General features: G+C 48.0%; 1 protein-coding gene across 1 annotated transcript in view; it reads left to right on the plus strand.

Annotated features, from left to right (window-relative positions):
- The first annotated feature begins 541 nt into the window (after positions 1-541).
- The window catches only part of lrrc75ba (leucine rich repeat containing 75Ba), a 30,909-nt gene continuing 15,576 nt past the window's right edge, over positions 542-15,874 (plus strand). The window contains exons 1-3 of the mRNA XM_056293518.1: positions 542-823; positions 4,189-4,317; positions 6,017-6,129. Coding sequence (XP_056149493.1) covers positions 542-823; positions 4,189-4,317; positions 6,017-6,129 — 524 coding nt within the window. The remainder of the gene's footprint in view (positions 824-4,188; positions 4,318-6,016; positions 6,130-15,874) is intronic.

Raw genomic sequence — 15,874 nt, forward strand, 5'->3', positions numbered from 1 at the left:
AGCTGTGCCGTCTCGTGAAAAATCTGATTTAAACGTTCAACATAACGCGCAACAATTATTGTTATTGTTATCATTAACATCGTTATTCCTCAGATTATGTATGTGCACCGAGGAGATGTGAAGTCTGGGAGGAGACGTGCCCTGATTGGCCGCACGCGCCACGAAAGCCACAATGAGCAGCGCTGCACAAACCCAAACACAGCGGCGGCAGACGAAGGGGGCGGGGGGAGCGGACCGGGGACATCTTCATTAGCCCAAGCTGGGAAATCAGAAACAGCGGTGCTTCGTGTGTCACGGGAAGGGGAGGGGGGGTGAGGAATGCACCGGGGAGGACCGTCGAGGGACACGCTTTTGGTTTTGCACTTGGACGCTCCATCTGATGACAACGGCGCATTAAAGGGGCTACGACAGCGCCGCAAAGCACCGCACAGCGTTGTTTCCAAAGCATCTGCAGCTCGCATCGTAATTGATCATGGGGTTGTCGTATTGATGTTGCAAATTACATGCAACCCGTTTTAATCGGCGTTTCTAAAACAATAACATGGGTTCTAGACTGAGCAGGCAGAGTAGTCTTGATAATGAGAATTTCTCCAAAAAGCGACGCAACCACCTAGATAGCACAGGGGAGAGCGACAGGGGCAGCCGGGGCGGCGGGGACTTTCTGTTTGCACTGATGCTGAAATCAGACAAACTGCCCGGGATGCTGCGGAAAGCCAACCACAGCCCATACATCCGACGGGTTACGTGGATCAAGGAGATACAGAAGCTACTTCGTGATCGCAGGATAGAGCAGGCTACCGACGTGCTCAGATTATTAAGGAAGGTAAGAGTACGCTGAACGAGGCTTTATACATGTGTATATAAGCATGCATATAGAATTCGTTTGAGACCTGATTAAAAGAGTGTTGACCAACATTGGTGGTTAAGATATGATGCACTTTTACCTGCTTTAATCATACGTTACAGTTACACACACACACACACCTATGTGCATCCTGCAGCAGCAATTGAAAAGCAAACAGTTGCAAGCAGTGCATGAATCAGGCCTGTGTTTTGCACATGCCCCACTTCTGGTGCTATAGTGGTCAATGTCTGCTGCTGGCCTGCCAGCTACAAGTGCCTCTTCAGCAAGCTAAACATCCCAGAAGAGCCAGGTGCCAGTCTCCCATATAGCTCCATTACCTTACCAATTACCCTATCTCTATATCTTTTTGTGCTGGGTGATATGGAAAATGCTATCATCATCACAATAATCATAGCGAAATTTACACGATATCCATATAGCATATCATAATATGCTAAAATACCATGTTTAAGACTCTGACTGGGCTTCATCACATTGGATCCTTTGGTAATGTAAAGTATAATATGAAACCATAACCAGTTTCCAGATAATATTCCCTCAAATATGACAGACTTAATTTTGAGAGAAATTTCAATTAATCGATTCTTGTTATCCTTAATTCAGGCAAGGTTGTGATCACAATCTGACCATATCCGAATTTCATCCCGATACACCAATACCACTGAAAGGCGATAAACAGTAAAATTAATACAGTATTATTGATAGGGGATTTACAGAATAATGTACATATGTTATATTGTTGCAGTGGCGGATACAAATGTGACTAGCTGGATTCCACCTATCTCTGTGGATGAATCAGTTTTATGTTGACATTCAACCCTAAAGAACTATCTGAACATTCAGCGTGGAAACTGTCACATTATGTCATATATGTTCATTGTTGTTGATTCGAGACATCTGCCCTGTTACTCCCAGCCCCGTCCTATCTAAATGGCTTGTTTTACCCTCCATTATGGTCAGACAGGAGTCTCACCTCTCCCGAGTCAGTCTGACGGCCTGCCCGCCACCCCTCTCTGCTGCTAATGTCCTTTTGCTTTGTAATGGACTTTGCTCCGGCAGCATCAGTATCAGCCCTGAAGTCCAATGACTCACAATTTAAAAAGAAAAAAAGAAAAAAAGATTTGGCTAAATGTGGACCTAGCAACACTCGTTAACAGGCCTCATTCATAAATCGTTTGTACTTACAAGTTTTTTCTTACACACCCATGGAATTGTTTTAGCCCTGAAGTTTGTCTGCCAGTAGAAGCAAAGCCTGGTGGCTACTTGTAATTCCTTCCCCCTAACATCTATTGTCTACCTCTTGCAACAAGCAGTCACCCAGGCTTGCAAAGAAATCAGTGTTAGCCAATATGTGTCTAAATTCAGGGGTTACCCAGGTTCTGCATTAGTCTCTGAGACAAAGTTCGGGGCTAAACATTCCATGGGTGTGTAAGAACAAATTTGTACATACTGCCAATTGAGGGATGAGGCAATAAGTCCAGAAAACGGAATACCTAGATAGTTGTTTTACATACTTGGATATGCATATGCCATTAGATGTAAAAAAACAAAAAACAAATTTAACCTACAACATGCAGATGTAGAACATAAGGTAGGTCCAAATGACAATTTCTGTTTCCTTGTTCAAGTTAAGAGCCCACTCAAAGAAGATTTAGTTTCCAGAGCATCTCCTCACCTGCAATGGGATGTCATATAATTGAATATGTTGGTGCGTTAAAGCTTGGACAGCAAATGGGATTGACCTACTTGTTTGCTGGTTCTGAGCCCCCCCCCCCCTTTCTCTGTTTTGCTGTGGCCCAGTCCATTGTTAATTACCCTGAAGATGTGCCAGAGGAAAGTCTGGAATCTCCTTAATCAAGCCAAGGAGATAAACTGAGTAGCTGCAACTGGATGACAGCCGAATCACACAAGACCTGGGCTCGTTTGGCCTTAATGAGCTCAACTTTTATGAAATGAGCCTTATTTGACCAAAGAAGGAAGATGTCTTAGGAATTATATTCCCATATATATCTGGGGAACTTTAAAAAAGGAGATCAACACAGGGTTCAGCTAATTGGAATGGCAGATGAAGCGGTATCTTTCACTGAGCTCTGCTGCAAATATGAAAACAACTCGTCTTGACACAAATGTGAAGAAGGAGTCATGGTTGATGCCTTGCTCGCACATGTGAATTGATCGTGTCTGAATAGAGAAATGAGCTATTTTTGCTCTTTGCTTCTCAGAAGGAGAGAAGCAGCTTCTCCCCCCGCCATGGTTTTGGGTTTGTGTTTACTGTTGCCCTTGCTAAAAGGGTAGCCAGCAATGTGTAGCTGCCAACCTCCCACTCAGACTGTCTATTACAATCAATGCCGATTGTGCTTTGAATGTATGTGTACGTGTGAGTCAGCGCCCGTGTACATATGTGAGTGTGTTTTTGCAGATGAGTGTGTGTGTGTGTGTGTGTGTGTGTGTGGTTGTGCATGCATGCGTTTGTGTTTGTGTATAGACATGTCTCAAAGGATTCCTTCTCATTAAAGTGCTATGGTCTGTACAATTGCTTCAGCCTGGCAGCACACAGTTTGCCTCGTTAGGACTTTTGAGATGCGCGCTGTAGATTCAGATCTGTATCGTCAGATATGTTTGAAGGCAGCCAGAGAAGAAGAAATGTGCCCCTAAGTTCAATCAACTCTGCTCCATCGCTGAGCGTTGTTGTCAGGATAGTCAAAAGGTCATCCAATACCCCCGTGTTTGTTTGATTTGTGGATAGTTCCAGACCTCATTTTACCTGCACACCTCATCCGGTGTAAACTCACATGACAGCTGTCAATTCCGATCCATTTGTCGCTCTATTAATATGGCGTAGAAAGGATTTAATCACATTGAGGCAAAAGGCCGGCGTTTTCAAATGGCGTTCTTTTTATGATGGCAAAAGAACAATCCATAGCGATATGACCTCTTTTTGTTGTTCTACAAATGTCTTTTAAAATAGTGTACCGTACTGAAGATATATAAACCAAGTGTATTTTTGTTTGAGAATATGTATCTTGATACGTCTGGTACTTCTCCGTCACTGGGAAATTTTATACATGTGAGAAGGAATTGTTTCTTGAAGCGACATGCTTTATTTTAAGGGGGCAGTTTACATTTGGCTTTTCTCAGTTGATGTTTTTGCCGTTTTGTGACAGAGTGCTAAACGCACAGCAGAGACTTCCATCACAAGTGCTATTTTTCTCCTTTCGGTCCATGGTATTACCCCTTGCTAGATGTTGAGATTTACCCCAAACTAGTTGCTGCATGTCTTCAGACATTCAATTTGACTATTCCCATCTTTTCTCGTTTGGAAGGATCTGGGTTTGGAAGGCACCTCGCTCAATGACATCCTATACAAAAATGCTGCCTTCCTCAACCTGGTGGACCCCATCTCCCATGAGCTGCTGCTCAGCCTGGCACGAGAGATGCAATGTCCCAAGAAGGTGAGCTTTCCAAAATCTTTATACTTTCTTTTCTTCTCCCAATCATACTTTGCTAATTACCCCACTCTTACGGGCTGTCCCGGTCGCTGCTCCACCCCCTCTGCCGATCCGGGGAGGGCTGCAGACTACCACATGCCTCCTCCTATACATGTGGAGTCGCCAGCTGCATCTATTCACCTGACAGTGAGGAGTTTCACCAGGGGGACGTAGCATGTGGGAGGATCATGCTATTCCCCCCAGTCGCCCCCCCCCAACAAGTGCCCCGACTGACCAGAGGAGGCGCTAGTGCAGCGACTAAGACACATACCCACATCTGGCTTCCCACCCGCAGACACGGCCAATTGTGTCTGTAGGGACACCCAACCAAGTCGAAGGTAACACGGGGGATTCAAACCGGAGATCCCTGTGTTGGTAGGCAACAGAATAGACTGCCACACCACCCAGACGCCCTTATCTTTACACTTTATTGTCCTTTTTCTAAAATATGTTTGGAAATTCACCTAAATCACACTATGTATTTTCTGCAAAAGTAGACATTTTCCCTGTTCCTCACACTGTTGAGTAGGTGTCCCCTATTAGTTTGGATTAATAACTTCACAGAATCAGAGAATACAGTCTGACGATGTCGTTGAATTGCATTTCTTCATATGGTTTGGAGAATTTTCAAAGACATTTTATTCCACCTATGTTAGGACCTTCAAATTATGAAACATATCATGCTGTTGGATATTAATACCTGAATATGAATGCTGATCAAATTTCTATCAAAACTGGTTTGTGTAATATAGTAGCCCTTTGAAATGTGATTTCAAAGGGCTACTATATTTAAGTTGTTCCTGAGAAGTCAAGTCAATTTTATTTGTATAGCCCAATATCACAAATTACAAGTTTGCTTCAAGGGGCTTTACAGAAACACAACATCCTGTCCTTAGATTCTCGCATCGGATAAGGAACAACTCCCTAAAAAAAAAAAAATTTTTTTAAACTTTAAGGGGGAAGAAACCTCAGGGAGAGAAACAGGGGAGGGAACTCAGGAATGAAAAATCAGAATGAAAAATGGGGGGGAGTGTTAAAAATACTCTATAGGGACTTAAAAATGTTGAGAAATTGTGTGTTTTTCTGCAGGAAAATAACCCGTCAATTTCAGGGGAATTTCTGGTAAGGCGACAAGGATTCACTGAAACAAGTACTAAAATAAAATGAATAGCATAGTGTTTCATGCACTTGCTGAGGATTTCATAAGTCATTACTAAGCTTATCTTCCAACAGTGAATAATTATGTATGGTGATGTCGTAAGGCATCAACACTGAATATCACAAATGGGTTAAAATTACTGTTAAATCAGTAGTTGAGTTCAATCTTGCCCCAGCTCTCAAAGTCCTGCCTTGCTGATTGATGCACGCTGCATGTAATTAGGCTTTCTTGCTCTAGTAAGTCACCCAAATTGGGCTTTGTGCGGGAATAGATCGAGACATCAGAGATAATAACAAACCTATTTCCCATTTGTATGAAGGATGTCAAGTTTATGGATCGGTAACTACTCAAGTTTCAGAAAATAGAGAAAACAGTTGCAATGAACAACAATAAATTTCAAGGTATTGCTTACTATAGTGTGAAATGATGAATTACAATTTTTTTCTTTTTTATGAGTCCGCTTTCCAAATGCACACCGATTAATTCTCTGGCTATTATTCACAGGATACAGACACCATCAAATCATCAGATAAGATTTGCAGACAGCTCATCTACCACCTGACTCCACACTCCAAGTGGCTGAGGCAGAGCATGTCCAGACGGAAGTCCCAAGCCTGGTAATCCTCTTTCCAGACATAGTCATTAATAAACATTCTGTTCTGCACAACAGAAACCAGAGCACAGCTGAGATTTCCATCTTTGGGCCTGACATTGAATTAGAACAGAAGTAGCCCAAGGCTGACCTGATGGGAACGGCGTGGCGACCACAGTTGTCCGTCATTGTACATTTTATGTTTTGTTTTTTTTTGTTTTTTTTGCTGAGGTCTGTGCAATGGGGTGTGACTGCCGTAGGCCTTATGCTCTGCAAAGGGAGGAAGAGTTATGTAAAAATTTAATTCTGCTTGTGTTGATGAAGGCACTCTTTTCGAATTAATTGTCTCTGATGTTCAAATGCTGAACACAGAATTAGCTTCTGTGCAACAGATGGGTTGATGTGTGCTATTAAGTTCTTCAGTAATTCTGTTTGTGAAAAGAAGCAGGGTATCTTAATGCCTGTTCATGTAATTGGCTATTTAACCCATGGATATACAGCACAAATAACACTCATTTTTTGAGGATGAAAACGATCTTGGAATTGAAAAGAGGACAATGAGAGCACGGTGCGATGAGACAGACTCATGACAGTCATAGGTATCAGTACTTTGATTCCGACAAAAGAAAACTCTCAAGGATCTGGCAGACAGTTCATTGTCTCGCTGTACAGTGGCGGCAGGATCTGGCAGACAGTTCATTGTCTCGCTGTACAGTGGCGGCAGTGCTCAAACAAGGCCTTCTTATGCCTGTAGACCAGTGGTGGAAGAAGTACTCGGATCTTTTACTTAAGTAAAAGAAAATACCACAGTGTAGAAATACTCTGTTACAACTAAACTCCTGCATTAAAAATTTTGACTTATGTAAAAGTACAAAAGTATTAGGATCAAAATATACTTAAAGCACCAAAAGTAATAAAAGTACTCATCATGCAGAATGGCCCATTTCAGAATAATGAATATGACTTTGTTGTATTATAGTTATTGATGCATTAATGTCTAATATTGCAGCTGGTTTTGAGTCCGCAGTGGTGTAGCAGTCTAAGCATCGGCTTTCTGTCGATGCGGTTGTCCACTGGGGACTGGGGTTCGCACCCCAGTCTCGTCAGATCCGACTATGGCCGGATTCGATGAAGCAGCAATAATTTGCAATGCTGTCTCCGGGAGGGGGGCTGAGTTGGCTTGTGTTCATCACATGAATGCGTCTCTGGGTGTGTCGGAAAAAGCAGTGGTTCGGCCTGGATTCGCCTTGTCACAGAAATGGCGAGGCGTCTCCTTCGAGACCGCCAGCTGGAGACATGAAGTTGACGAACGCATACAGTACGAGGGTGGGTGTTTGGACTAGAATAGGGAGCGATTGGCAACTAAATTGGGAGAAAAAGGGAAAAATCAGAAATAAATTAAAAAAAAATATTGCAGCTGGTAAAGGAAGGGCTTATTTGAAGTACTTTATATAATAATACATTGTGGAGGATAGAAGAAAGGAGATGAGACCACTTCTCCTTTTGACCACACAGTCGTGGGGTCGTTTATTCCCTCCAACTCTAAGTGAACAGTTCACAATATTAAAACCTCAACCTCGTGTCTACCCACAATTCCCGTTGCTAACCCCTGCCCACTGTCTTAAAGGGACTGTCTCTGGTCCGCATAGGGCATATCTAACCTACAAGTAGGTCACTATACACACACCCCCAGAATTCACCATGACAAAAAGAAAAAAAAATCAACGTGGCGGGGGACAAATAATGCGGCCAAAACGGCTCCTATAAGGGGGCTGGGCCAGTTGAACCGGCCTGTCCAAGTCCAGGTGAGCCAGCTTGAGGCGGTCCATCGAAACCCGCTCCTGCTTACCGCCAACGTCCACCACACAGTTCTTAGCCCCCGCCGCCAGGACACAGAAGGGGCTGTCGTAGGGGGGCTGCAGGGGGGTACAGTGGGCGTCGTGCCGGATGAAGACATACCCGGCCGACTGCAGGTCCTTGGGGACGTAAGACTGATGGAGGCTGTGTGGCGAAGTTGGGACTGGAGTGAAAACGCCGGCGCCATCCTGGAACACAGCCCATTGGTGTGCAGCAGACCAGGGTGCCACGCCGTACGGGAGAAATTCCCCCGGGACCCGCAGTGGATGGCCGTAAACCAGCTCAGCCAACGACGACTGGAGGGCCTCCTTAGGGGCGGTCCGCAGGCTAGGCATGACCCATGGGAGCCGGTCGACCCAGCTGCTGTCTGTGAGGCTGGCCCAAAGAGCGGCCTTCATAGACCGATGAAACCGCTCACATAAACCGTTGCCCTGTGGGTTATACACCATGGTGCGGTGGAGCTTCCCCCCTAGGCTTTCAGTGACTGCAGTCCAGAGCTTGGATGTGAACTGCGGGCCCCGGTCAGAAGTGAGGTCAGATGGCGTGCCAAACCCGGCTACCCAGGACCCGACGAACACCCGGGCCACCTCGGCAGACGTGGTGGTTAACAGAATAGTCTCTGGCCACCTAGTGGTCCTGTCCACCATGGTGAGGAGGTGAGTGAAATCACGGGAGGAAGGAAGGGGTCCCACTAGGTCCATAATGACATGGTCAAAACGCCTCCCAGGCACCAGGAACATCGCCAGGGGTGCCTTCATGTGGCGGTGAACCTTGGAGCACTGACATGCCATGCAGGTGCCTGACCAGTCCTTGACGTCCTTCCTGAGGCTATGTCGCACGAACTTGGCCCCCACCAACTTCGTTGACGCCTTGGATGGCGTCGAAAACCCATCGCCACCAGCCAGTGGGCACCATGGGCCAGGGCTGACCTGTGGAGATGTTGCAGAGAAGCGTGGCCCCGACGTCGTCGAACACAACGTCCTTCAACTGCAGCTCGGTGTCAGCGGTCCGGTAGGCCTGCACTTCTGTGTCAGCAGCCTGGTCTACAGTCATGGCTGTGTAGTCGAGTCCCAAGTGGACGGCCCCCACCGTCGCCCGGGAGAGGCAGTCGGCAACGAAATTGTCCTTGCTGGTGATGATCCGGATGTCAGTGGTGAACTCCGAGATGCAAGAGAGCTGGTGCTGTGGCACCCAGACCACGGCACGGTGGCTTTGGCCATGGCAAACGTCAGCGGCTTGTGGTCCACAAACACAGAGAACCGGTGGCCTTCCAGCAGGAACTGGAAGCAATGGACGGTGAGAAACAGGCCAAGAAGCTCCCGGTCGAAGGTGCTGTACTTCCTCTCACTGCTGCACAGCTGGCGACTGAAAAAAGCGAGCAACTGCCAGGCTCCGCTCATACACTGCCCCCACGATGTAATCTGAGACATCTATGGTGAGTGCTACTGGGGCAGTTGGTGATGGGTGTGCCAACAAGGCGCCGTCAGCCAGCACAGCCTTAGCATCCTCAAATGCCCGGTTTCTCTCTTCCGACCAGTCCACTGGGCCCGTAGGGTCCTTACCCTTCAGAGCCTCATACAGGGGGTGCATGAGATGAGCCGCCCAGGGAATGAACCGGTTGTAAAAGTTCACCATGCCCAGGAACTCCTGCAGGGACTTCACCGTGTTCAGGCGTGGGAATCTGGCGAACATCCACCTTGTCAGGGAGGGGGGTTGCTCCGTCCTTTGTAACCCGGTGCCCGAGGAAATCAATAGCTGGCAGGCCCAACTGGCACTTCGCCGGGTTGACGATGAGCCCATGCTGACTGAGTCACTCGAACAGCTGCCGGAGATGGACCAGGTGCTCCGCCGCCGATGTACTGGCCACAGAAATGTCGTCCAGGTAAACAAACAGGAACGGCATATCCCACAGCACAGAGTCCATGAGCCGCTGAAAGGTCTGTGCAGCCCCCTTGAGCCCAAATGGCATCCTCAGGAACTCGAACAGGCCGAACGGCGTGATTACTACCGTCTTTGGTACATCCTGTGGGCAGACCGGCACCTGGTGGTATCCCCGCACGATGTCCATCTTGGAGAAGATGACCGCCCCCAACAAGTGCACGGAGAAGACCTGGATGTGCGGAACGGGATAGCAGTTTGGCATTGTTGAGGCGGTGGTAATCACCACATGGGTGCCAGACGCTGTTAGCCTTCATGAGCATATGCAGGGGGGAGGCGCACGATGTCGAGGTGCTCCATGTTGGCAAACTCCTCCTTGGCGATGGCAAGCTTGGCTGGGTCGAGGCACTGTGCATGGGTGTAGACTGGGTGGCCAGTGGTGGTGATGTAGTGTTCCACTCTGTGCTTGGTGACTGCTGATGAGAAGATGGGCGTTGTGAGGTCCGGAAACTCAGCGAGCAGACGCTGAAATTTATCCCCGGTGGCAAGCATGTTGGACAAGCCGATAGGACCCGCCTCCCCCATTGTACATTGGTAGGAGCAGAAGGAGGCGTCAATCAATCAAGCGGCGGTTTTTAACGTCTACCAACAGTCCATAAGCGCGCAGGAAATCTGCACCCAGGAGGGGAATGGACACCTTCGCCATTACAAAGTCCCAGCCAAACCGCCGACCTCCAAAAACCACTTCCACATACACTACCGTTCAAAAGTTTGGGATCACCCAAACAATTTTGTGTTTTCCATGAAAAGTCACACTTATTCACCACCATATGTTGTGAAATGAATAGAAAATAGAGTCAAGACATTGACAAGGTTAGAAATAATGATTTGTATTTGAAATAAGATTTTTTTTACATCAAACTTTGCTTTCGTCAAAGAATCCTCCATTTGCAGCAATTACAGCATTGCAGACCTTTGGCATTCTAGCTGTTAATTTGTTGAGGTAATCTGGAGAAATTGCACCCCACGCTTCCAGAAGCAGCTCCCACAAGTTGGATTGGTTGGATGGGCACTTCTTTGAGCAGATTGAGTTTCTGGAGCATCACATTTGTGGGGTCAATTAAACGCTCAAAATGGCCAGAAAAAGAGAACTTTCATCTGAAACTCGACAGTCTATTCTTGTTCTTAGAAATGAAGGCTATTCCATGCGAGAAATTGCTAAGAAATTGAAGATTTCCTACACCGGTGTGTACTACTCCCTTCAGAGGACAGCACAAACAGGCTCTAACCAGAGTAGAAAAAGAAGTGGGAGGCCGCGTTGCACAACTGAGCAAGAAGATAAGTACATTAGAGTCTCTAGTTTGAGAAACAGACGCCTCACAGGTCCCCAACTGGCATCTTCATTAAATATTACCTGTTAGAGCCTGTTTGTGCTGTCCTCTGAAGGGAGTAGTACACACCGGACCTTTAGTCGACTGGTTAACGTTGTCGCTCGTGGTGCGGGACATCCGGGTTTGCATCCTGGCTGCGGCGGTACTTGAGCTGCCCCCTGAGTTCGCTACAATATTAAAACCTCAATCTCGTGTCTATCCACAATCCCCCTTGCTAACTCCTGCCCACTATCTTAAAGAGACCATCTCTGGTCTGCATGGTGAATATCTAACCTACAAGTACAAACCCCAGTTCCAATGAAGTTGGGACGTTGTGTAAAACGTAAATAAAAACAAAATACAATGATTTGCAAATCCTTTTCGACCTATATTCAATTGAATAAACTACAAAGACAAGATATTTAATGTTCAAACTGATAAACTTTGTTTTTTAGCAAATATTCACTCATTTTGAATTTGATGCCTGCAATACATTTCAAAAAAGCTGGGACAAGAGCATGTTCACCACTGTGTTACATCACCTTTCCTTTTAACACCACTCAATAAGTGTTTGGGAACTGAGGACACTAATTGTGGAAGCTTTGTAGGTGGAATTCTTTCCCATTCTTGCTTGATGTACGACTTCAGTTGCTCAACAGTCCGGGGTCTCCATTGTCATATTTTGCGCTTCATAATGCACCACACATTTTCAATGGGGGACAGGTCTGGATTGCAGGCAGGCCGGTCAAGTACCCACACTCTTTTACTATGAAGCCACGCTGTTGTAATACATGCAGAATGTGGCTTGGCATTGTCTTGCTGAAATAAGCAGGGACATCCCTGAAAAAGACGTCGCTTGGATGGCAGCATATGTTGCTCCAAAACCTGTATGTACCTTTCAGCATTAATGGTGCCTTTGTGGCGGACACTAGGGGCTATGCCTCTCACCCAGCGGGACTGTGAGCTGGGGGCGTGGTTTACGTTCCTGGGCTCGCCGGTGCAGGGTTGTTCCTGCTGCAGTTGGTTTTTGGAGTTGAGGAATAAACATCAAACTCGCCTTGGTCTCCTGCGTTTTTCCTCATTCCTGCCACATTGGTGACCCCGACATGATATGTTTGGAGCAGAAGAGGAGTGTGAATCCACTTCGGCCACGCCGCCCCAACTCTCACAGCCGGCCGTTCTCGCCGCGGCTGTGAAACTCCCAGAGTTCTGGCAGAGCGACCCGGCCTCGTGGTTCCAGCATGTCGAGGCACTGTTCCACCTGCGTGGAATCTCCGCGGACGACTCCAGATACTATTTGGTCGTCGCTGCGCTGGACCAGCAGTCCACACGCCGGGCCATGCAGCTGTTGCGCGCCCCTCCGCAACACGATAAATACGTCGCCCTCAAACATCTTCTGCTCTGGAGGTACAGCCTATCTACCGCAGAGAGGGCAGATAGAATCCTTTCCCTATCCGGTTTGGGCGACGGGACGGCTGTGGATCTCATGGACAATATGCTGTCGCTGCTAGGCTCAGACGAAGGTGGGTTCCTTTTCCCGCACGTTTTCCTGTGCCAGCTCCCGTCTCCTGTGCGCGCGGCTTTGGCTAACTCCCCGTGTCTGGCCGCTGGTGACTGCCGAGGTTTGGCTGAGGAGGCCGATCGGGTCCTGCTGGCTACCAGACGGTTCTCTGTGCAGAGTGTGGCATCGGAGCCTCTGCAGCCGACGTCGGAGGACGCGGACCCGGCAGTGTTGGCTGAAGTGACTGCCCGGAGACAGCGCAGGAGAGGCCTCTGTTTCTTCCACCAGCGGTTCGGCGGCAAAGCGAGGCGCTGCGTCCCTCCGTGAACGTTTGAGGCGGCGGGAAACTCCAGGGCCAGCGCTCAGTAGCAGCTGTGGGCGCTGGCGGACGTAGTGAGCTGCTCTTCATTAAGGACACGATGTCAGTGTAGCCCGTGGAATTAGATACCACACAGGACACAATTACTTCCGGGGTTCTTGTAGCTTTAATTTTATTGTTTGAACCTTCGAATGCAGATCGTTTTACTGAGTGCATACATTCCTGTGTCTTTCGAGCAAACAGCTCATAAATGTTCACAGATGTGGCAAGTTTAACAGAAAAGATTTTAAAAAGGGAAATAATAAATACAAAATACGGTGCAAAATACGGCAGTGGACTATGTACGTTAAACAGGGTTTAACAAAGACATGTGGAACTTTCTGAAGATCGCGCAACTTCTCACTCTGTCAGTTACCTTTAAACAGAATTAAAATGCATATAAAACCTTTACATCCCAAATACAATGGCATGGTGTGGCTTTATTCACGCCAACATTACCTTGTCATGCCTGCAATGGCGAACAGCGGTCGACGGCTCGCGCCCAAAATCACCGAACATCAACTCCAGTAGCGTCTAAATCAAACCATCTTGTCAAATTACCGACATACAATATTGTTTGGAATAATGTTACAGGTATATTTCACAAGATATTTACCCTTACTTACTACGGAGTCAGAGCCTCGTCACACCGCAATCTTCAGGCGCTCCACACAAGAAAAAAAGAAAGAATACCCAAGATGCACTTGGATAACTTGCACGGAGTTACAATAAAAGTCCGCCACTGCCACTTACTGGTCAAAACATGCAATGACAACCAAAACTATAAAAATACACTCACAATCTGCCTCACAATTTAAATACATCAAATGACATTTTACATGGCTTGACAGTGTAACAATTACATATATTAACAGTTAAACTATACTAAATTTAAGTGGAAAATCATTTAACATATTTAACAGATTTACCACCCGGCTACATCAGGAAGACGGTTTCTGGTGGACTCAGGCTCGCAAAAGAGCCTACTCCCTCCTGCTAAGACAGACGGGTCGGCCAAAGGCGGCGGCCCACAGTTAAGTGCAGCTAACGGTTCGTCCGTTGCGACGTTTGGCACAAGGTTGGTGACTGTTTGCTTCCACGGGCGCCATTTTGAGTGGGACTTTGTAGTGGCCGCCATTACTGTTCCTATTATCGGCTCGGATTTTCTGTGTGCTAATGGTCTGCTGGTTGATGTTGCAAACCGCCGTTTAATTGATGCTGTGTCTTTCGCCACTGTTCCGTGCGAGACAGGGGGAGCCGGGCCGTTAACACACGCTAACTTTTTAGCATTAGGGGATGTTTTTCAGCGTTTGCTGGCGGATTTTCCATCGGTGACTACGCCTGCCTTTTCCGCCGCGGTTACTAAACACGGGGTAGAACATTTCATTCCCACTCTGGGACCGCCAGTTTTTGCGCGCGCGGTAAAATTGGCTACAGCTAAGGAGGAGTTCGCCATCATGGAGCGTCTGGGTATAGCGAGGCGTTCCAACAGCCCGTGGGCCTCGCCGCTTCACATGGTGCCCAAGGCAGATGGGTCGTGGCGGCCTTGCGGCGATTTTCGCCGCCTGAACAACGTCACCGCCAATGACCGCTATCCCATCCCACACATACAGGACTTTTCCATACGCCTGGCAGGTACCACTATTTTCTCTAAGGTGGACCTAGTGCGCGGCTATCATCAGGTTCCCGTGCGCGCAGAGGACGTGCCCAAGACAGCAGTGATCACCCCGTTTGGGCTTTTTGAGTTCATGCACATGCCTTTTGGCTTGAAGGGGGCAGCGCAAACCTTTCAGAGGCTGATGGACTCGGTGTTGCGTGACATTGATTTCGTGTTCGTTTATCTCGACGACATATTAGTGGCCAGTCCGTCAGCTGAAGAGCACCTGGCGCACCTGAAACAGGTTTTCCGTCGTCTGGACGAACACGGCCTGATAGTCAACCCGGCCAAGTGTCAGTTTGGACTGCCGGTGATTGACTTCTTGGGTCACCGCATTCGCCGCAAGGCGCGGTCCCGTTGCCTTCTAAGTTGCAAGCGGTGGCGGAATTTCCCCGCCCGGTCTCTGTTAAGGCATTGCAGGAATTGTTGGGCATGGTGAATTTCTATAACCGTTTCCTCCCTCGCACTGCCCACCTCCTTCAGCCACTTTACGAAGCCCTGCGGCTTAAGAAGGCTAACGACCCTGTCGACTGGACCCCCGAACAGGTCCAGGCCTTTGACGGAGCTAAGTGCGCCCTGGCTAACGCTGCCCTCCTCGCCCATCCCACACCCACGGCGTCCATAGCTTTAACAACCGATGCGTCTGACATAGCCATGGGGGCTGTGGTTGAACAGCGTGTGGCGAATGCGTGGCAGCCACTCCATTTTTTAGCCGCAAACTGCGGGATAGCGAGCGCAAGTACAGCGTTTTTGACCGGGAGTTGCTGGCACTGCACCTTGCAACCCGGCATTTCCGCTTCCTGCTGGAGGGTTGCCCATTCACGGCTTATGTGGATCATAAGCCGCTGACTTTTGCCATGTCCAAGGTGACTGAGCCGTGGTCGGCTCGTCAACAGCGCCACCTAGCGGCGATCTCCGAGTTCACAACGGACATTCAGCATGTGGCCGGGAAGTCCAACCCTGTTGCTGATTGTCTGTCGCGTGTGCTTGTGTATCCTGTGCACCTCGGTGTGGATTTCTCCGCTATGACTGCCGACCAGCCCAGCGACCCGGACGTCCTTGCCCTTAGGTCAATGCGTACCGGTCTCAAGCTAGAGGACGCTGTGATGCAGGAAGGTAGTCCTGCCCTCCTCTGCGATGTCTCCACCA

The sequence above is a fragment of the Lampris incognitus genome, chromosome 1 (genome assembly GCF_029633865.1).
Source record: "Lampris incognitus isolate fLamInc1 chromosome 1, fLamInc1.hap2, whole genome shotgun sequence".
Lineage (NCBI taxonomy): Eukaryota > Metazoa > Chordata > Actinopteri > Lampriformes > Lampridae > Lampris > Lampris incognitus.